The sequence below is a fragment of the Anguilla anguilla genome, chromosome 1 (genome assembly GCF_013347855.1).
Source record: "Anguilla anguilla isolate fAngAng1 chromosome 1, fAngAng1.pri, whole genome shotgun sequence".
Classification (NCBI taxonomy): Eukaryota; Metazoa; Chordata; class Actinopteri; order Anguilliformes; family Anguillidae; genus Anguilla; species Anguilla anguilla.
Genome location: NC_049201.1, coordinates 79,084,240 through 79,090,739, shown reverse-complemented (window position 1 = coordinate 79,090,739; position 6,500 = coordinate 79,084,240). Strand labels below are relative to the sequence as shown.

The 6,500-nt window shown below is 42.0% G+C and overlaps 1 protein-coding gene across 1 annotated transcript; it reads left to right on the top strand.

The window, feature by feature from the left end:
• The first annotated feature begins 3,086 nt into the window (after window positions 1–3,086).
• On the top strand, window positions 3,087–5,559 carry kcnf1b (potassium voltage-gated channel, subfamily F, member 1b). The gene has a single exon (XM_035407585.1). The coding sequence runs from the start codon at window positions 3,841–3,843 to the stop codon at window positions 5,257–5,259; it is 1,419 nt and encodes a 472-aa protein (XP_035263476.1). The 5' UTR covers window positions 3,087–3,840; the 3' UTR covers window positions 5,260–5,559.
• The last annotated feature ends 941 nt before the right edge of the window (window positions 5,560–6,500 follow it).

Genomic DNA, 6,500 nt, shown 5'->3' with positions numbered 1-6,500 from the left:
CCGCGTCGTGGCCAATAGGAGCTCGCCGTGTAGCTCCACGCTGGCTGAGTGGCGTGGAGAGCCGTCAGTGGAAGACTAGGAAACGGGGCGGGCGACGTTATGACTGAAAGATGGAGGAATCATACAATATTTACCCTGGCTGCACTTTAAAATCCATTTAGAGAGACAAGCAGTTATGTGCAGTAATATTATTATTATTATTTATATCCAGCACTTATTAACAGACAATTGACTGAGCTAATTCCAGCATTTGAAACTCTTACACTGAATAAAATATGAATATTTATAAAAGAAGCTAGGCAGACAGGCACTCACATTTTACTGATGTCCTTTCTTACTTCGTCATAACAAGGGTTGCATTAGCTCTCTGCATTGCCAGGATTCTATGGGGTGTTGTAAAAATATAACTCTACACTAGAGAGCTACCATTTCCATTTATTCACACAGTCAGGACGTGTAACATATCTGCAGTAACATCAGTGGAAAGGGCATTAATGCTGCATCTCTCATATGTTAACAGTAGCCGAGATTACTTGGTAAGACTGAGGGTGCATGGGCAGGGCAAAGCCTGAACTAGGCCATGATAGATTGCATTCCAAAAGCCTACTATTAAAAGGGTTAAAAAACACAGTTACAACACCATATTTAAGCACATATAAAATACATCCTGTTTCGAGTTTGGGCCCACCCCATATTGGGCTGCAGCTGTCAACAGTAGGCCTACATCAAGCCGTGGAACGCCTATTAAGGACTCATACGATTTGAGAACAAGACAGGACATTATTTTTCGCTGTTAATGGGACGGCATTGCTCAAAGCAAGACTATAAACCTGTTCAAATATATTACGTTGAAACATTTAAAAAATGCACACCCATACCTTTCTGAAATAGTAGGAGTAAAGTGTTCCTGAGTTTTTCTTCCAATGTATGAATCCTCATCAGGTTTATCTGTGAGTTACTTCAGTTACTATAGTTTTTGCCTTCTTGTTTTTATGATACAGCATTCAGTGGCATTAGACAAGTTTAAAAGGCAGGACTTATTTTTATTAACTTTTCTTAATGTGTCTGGCTTTTGTCTGAAACTTAGAATGAGTTAAAAACATTCACTTTGAGAAAAAAATTATATAAATGGTTGAAAAGAAAACAGATTATAAATAGTTTGATAAACCCCATTTCCTTGAAGTGATGGTTCGTTTTTCTAGGTTTGTCTAAAGTAGGCCGTGGCCACTTTTTAACTATGGCTTACCGGTTGCCTTTTCATATTGCGTCTTTAATGACAGATAGGTAAATCCATTGCGACTATATTTGGTTAATAATGCCCCACACACATAAACTGAAAAAATATCTTCATAACTCTAGCCCAAGAACAATTCTGAGTGGTGTGTGTATTGCCCTTAGAAACCCATTAAAGAGATTCGTTTTTATGTCACCACAAATCTTTCCAGTTGCTGAGAACTTTACTCTTCAGAATGTCATAATTTTGGAAAAAATGGAATGCAAATCTAAACATAAAGTACTAGGTTTTACAATAAGGGATTTCCGTCCCTCCTTCATTGTCGATTAAAGTAGAGAGAGGACCTGACACAACGGTGAATGTATTTTATAAAGCCTTAAATCAGCGCAGTCACGGAGTCGGGGGAAACTGTCGCCACCTGGTGAGGCATTAGAGTTAAGACATCAAACGGAAAAACTGATTTCTTCTGTATTTTCCGCTTTTGGGTTCTGCTACCTGCAATTCAGCGAAAACCGTCGCTGTTCCTCTCACAGTTGAACAGATTTTTGGTTGGACCGCAACAGCGGTCTACAAACAGCCCTATAAACGCAAAAGTGAGTGACTGAGTGAGTGATGAAGTTACACCGCGCATGATTGTGATTGAGTGACTGACTGATGAATGCAGTCAAAACCTAGTATATGGCTGGACCGAACCGGCCGACCAGTGTATATGGTCGGCCGGTTCAGTCCAGCCATAGACTAGGTTTTGACTTGGTCTTGTTTTTTAGTGCATGTAAACAGTGCCTAATTTGACGACGACCGTTATGAGTTAAATGAAAGCAATCAGCAATTAATCAGCGTTAACTGGATGGATTGGATAAGAGAGCTGGGACAATAGAAGCAACTGCTTCTATTACCAGCATTTGGTGAACTCTCAAACAGTGAAAATTTCTGACACTGTTTTCTATTTATTTATTAATTTGTTTGTTGATTGACCATGTTCATGGAATAATGATGCCAAATATCATTGACAGCCAAATATAATGACCTGAGCTTTGATTGCTTCCCCTGTAACAAGTAGCCGTCTAACCCTTTATTTATTTATTTATTTATTTATTTTAAAAAACCTGCTCTTCAAAGGGTTAGTGAGGAATATGAATACACACTGTGAACAGTCTAGCTTTGAGCGTAAACAAAATTAACTGTTTTTGATGCAGTTAGATGCTAAAAATGTTTTATTCATTTTTGTCACTATATAACCATGTTATTCTGCTTTATTTTATTTTCTGTTAATTATGCATACCATTATGCAAGTAAAAAAATTACCTGGAAAATAATTATTTATTACTGATGGGTATTCACATTTTATTGACAGTTCATTGAGAAGGCTACCAAATAAAATTGACTTAATTTGTGCTATAATCTCCATGAGAAGTACACGTGCGCATAATTAGCACTGAGAAGTGTAATTTAACACAATGGGAGCATTATTAATTATTGGCAGGTGTCTTGATATGGTAAGTGCAGTGCGTATCAACCGTAACGGGATAGCCACTTCATGCAATGGATATGCCACAGTATATTCCTGGCATGGAGGATGAGGTCTTATGCTGCCATTTTTGACATACGGTCAGTAGAGGGAGTCATATCTTCATAACGGCAATTGGCATCAAAATAACTTCCTCTTCTCGCAGCGATAGAAGACATTATTTATCTTCTCAACAGACGTCCAGGTCCAGAGCCGGTGTCGTAATGATTGAATAAAATATATTGTGCCCATGTTTTTGACCATAACGACTCAGTGCGTGCATATCCCTACTATTTGCAACAGTTTGTAAAAAAAAAAAAAAAAAAAAAGCGTCCGTGCGCGCATGTGAGAGGGTGCTCTAGTTTTCTTTTGCCATTTCGTAGAAATCAGTACAGCCATTTTCCATCCTGACGGGGCGGCGGTGTGTTAAAAAACGCTGTGCTTTATCCCACTGCCCCCACCCATTTCCATATATTCCGTTCTTGCTGCTCACCTTTGCTCCCGGTTAGTTACGCAACCGTTCATTAATGGCTGCAGCAGGGTTTCACGGTGTCCGTTGTTGTGACGCGCGCTTCGCGAGGCTGGATAAATACTGTTACAGGTGGAGCTCGAAACTTTCTGCCGCGGTCCGGCAGCTCGCGCTGTAACACTCCCCCTCGTGAGACATTCCGAGAGAGATAAAGAGAAGAGCCGGAGCCACGGCGAACAGAGACCTGTTACTGAACTGCGTTTTCCATGGGAAGGCGAGGAGCTGCGTGCCAAGCGCGCGCCCCTATGGCACCTTACAACAGAGCCTCAAATCTATGATCCATGACTTGGTTTGTTTTAATATATAGGCTGTTTCATTTAACCTCTTCCTCTTACGCGGAATATTGGGTCTATTTTGTTGTGAACACTAGCCATTTTTGTCTCCGGAGACAGCTGTAGTTTCGTGGACGCATTTTTTTTACGCATTCGCAAAAAGTTTTTTTTTTTAAATTCAATTTCAAAACTTTACAAACGTAACTGTTATTCAGCGAGAACCAATAAAGCAAGGCTTCATATATATGTAAAAATATTAAATGGTCTGGAAACCCTTGTTGATCACTCAGAGAAAAAGATGTGGGGACTGCCGAAGCCGCGGTATCGAAATTGCAACGCCTCGGATTCTAGCGAGGAGACCGAGCTTTTCGTGAACATCGGAGGAGTGAGGCAAGTGCTACACGGGGATATTTTAAACCGCTATCCGGAGACCAGGCTGGCGGAGCTGGTTAACTGCGCCTCCCGGAATTTCGATACAATTTCCTCCCTTTGTGACGACTACGACCCCGGTAAAGGCGAGTTTTATTTTGACAGGGACCCGGACGCTTTTAAATGCATTATTGAAGTTTACTACTTTGGTGAAATCCACATGAAACGGGGCATTTGTCCCATTTGCTTCATCAAGGAGATGGAATTCTGGAAAATCGACATTAGTTTCCTGGACGAATGTTGTAAGAGTAACCTGACCGAGAAGGAGGAAGAGCTGGCCGAGATAGCAAACAAGGTAAAGCTTATTCTTGAGGATATGGAGGGGGAGCCGTCGGCCAACCGTTGGGAGAGGTGTCAGAAGTTCCTGTGGAAGCTGATGGAGAAGCCGGAGTCATCCTTACCCGCGCGCACAATCGCCATCGTCTCCTTTTTCTTCATCCTGATCTCGTCCGTGGTGATGTGCATGGGAACGATCCCCGAACTGCAGGTGGAGGACGCCGAAGGAAACCAGGTGGAGCACCCGACGCTGGACGCCATCGAGACCGCCTGCATCGGCTGGTTCACCGTGGAGTACCTGCTGCGCCTGGCCTCCGCCCCGAACAAAGTGCACTTCGCCCTGTCCTTCATGAACATCGTTGACTTTTTGGCAATCATGCCTTTTTACGTGGTGCTAGTGCTAACGTACCTGGGGACGGCCGTGATGGAGCTGGCCAACGTTCAGCAGGCGGTGCAGGCGCTGCGCATCATGCGCATTGCTCGCATCTTCAAGCTGGCGCGACACTCCTCCGGGCTGCAGACTCTCACGTATGCGCTCAAGAGGAGCTTCAAGGAGCTGGGCCTATTGCTCATGTACATGGGCGTGGGGATCTTTGTGTTCTCGGCACTGGCCTACACCATGGAACAGAGCCACCCCGAAACTCTGTTCAAGAGCATCCCACAATCTTTCTGGTGGGCTATCATCACCATGACAACAGTAGGGTATGGGGACATCTACCCCAAGACCACGCTAGGCCGATGCAATGCCGCTATTAGCTTTCTATGCGGGGTCATCGCCATTGCCCTACCAATCCACCCCATCATCAACAACTTCGTCATCTACTACAATAAGCAAAAGGTGTTGGAGACCGCGGCAAAACACGAGCTGGAGCTGATGGAACTGCAGTCCAGCGAAGGTGGTGCGAGGAAAGCGGCTCGGAAGTCCGACAGCACCGCACGCGCCTCCCTCAGCGATACCAACATCTCGTTCCTGGCAGAGGCGCACAGAACGCGGCAGCAGAGTTGCAAATAAGTGGAGGGAAAAGCAGTTACTTCTGAATGACTTCACGTCGCTAACATCGCTATCGCTAACTGGCGTGGGATCAAAGACATTCAATTCATTCCGTTCAAAATCCATTCAGGCATAGCTAGTTGCATTCTTACATTTGTTTGACAGTCCGCTCAAGTAAAGATCAATAAAATGACCGTGGAGATATGATACTTATATTTTATTTTCGCCAGGCAGCAGGTCTTCTATCTCACGTGTGACAATTGTTTCCTGTTGAGGTGTTTTCTTGACCATTGTTCAATAAAGTGCTTGCATGATAACGAATGTACTGCCCGTAAAAGACTATAATGCGAGAGAATGCATACTCCTGAGAAAAAACACCGCTTAGCCGCTTTCTAGTATATTCGGATAAATTACTCGTAAGAGTAAAATAGTGTCATGTCAAAAGCAACCAACACAAAATAGTAAGATTCAACATGTTTAAATGCTTTTTGGAACGTCTCTGTTTGCAGGCTATTTAAAACGCCCAACCTGTGTCATGCATTCGCGTAAAAATATTACAGCCATATGTTGTAGTAGAACCACATGTTTATATGGTATCCGTGCCAATTTCGTCATTGCTGTTTAAGTTAAATACTCGTTTGACAAATCATCTTTACGCACGTCTTATCTCGTAAAATGTGTACTTCTCTTTTGAGATCTGAAATCGATTTTTTTTTTTTTTTTTTTAAAACATTATTTGTTTCACTATTTCAAAAGCTAGTGGTGTCAAATAGTTCTGTTCGGATGTTTTGTAAAATAAATAAATAATAGATTGGCACCCGCACAATCCCCTCAGCTTCAAAATCAGTACCTGTTGTAGAAGCGCAAACACTATTTTGTAATATGAAACGTTTGTACTGTTGTCATTTAAAACGACAACTGACAAAATTGCAACACGAAAACGGTTGATTAAAATGATAACTTTAAACACGAACAACAATGCTTGCATAGATAGCTACCGAGATTTAGCAAAACGTTAAAAAAATACGTTTAAAATACTTCAGAGAAAAAGAAACACAAGAATATATACGCTGCCGGTAGCTACGGTTTTTGAGTTATATTTCTAACAAGATTATATTATTATTCTAGTTGAATTTAACTGCAACAATGTTGTGCACTCACTGCTTTGTAGTCGTTGACTTTAAGAAAAATTTGGAAAATACATTCATATTTAGTATTGCAGCTCTTGGAACTCCGTGTAATATTTTAAATAAACAATAACA

Coding starts and splice junctions, on each gene's coding strand:
- kcnf1b (XM_035407585.1), top strand. CDS start 3,841: ATGTGGGGACTGCCGAAGCCGCGGTATCGAAATTGCAACGCCTCGGAT.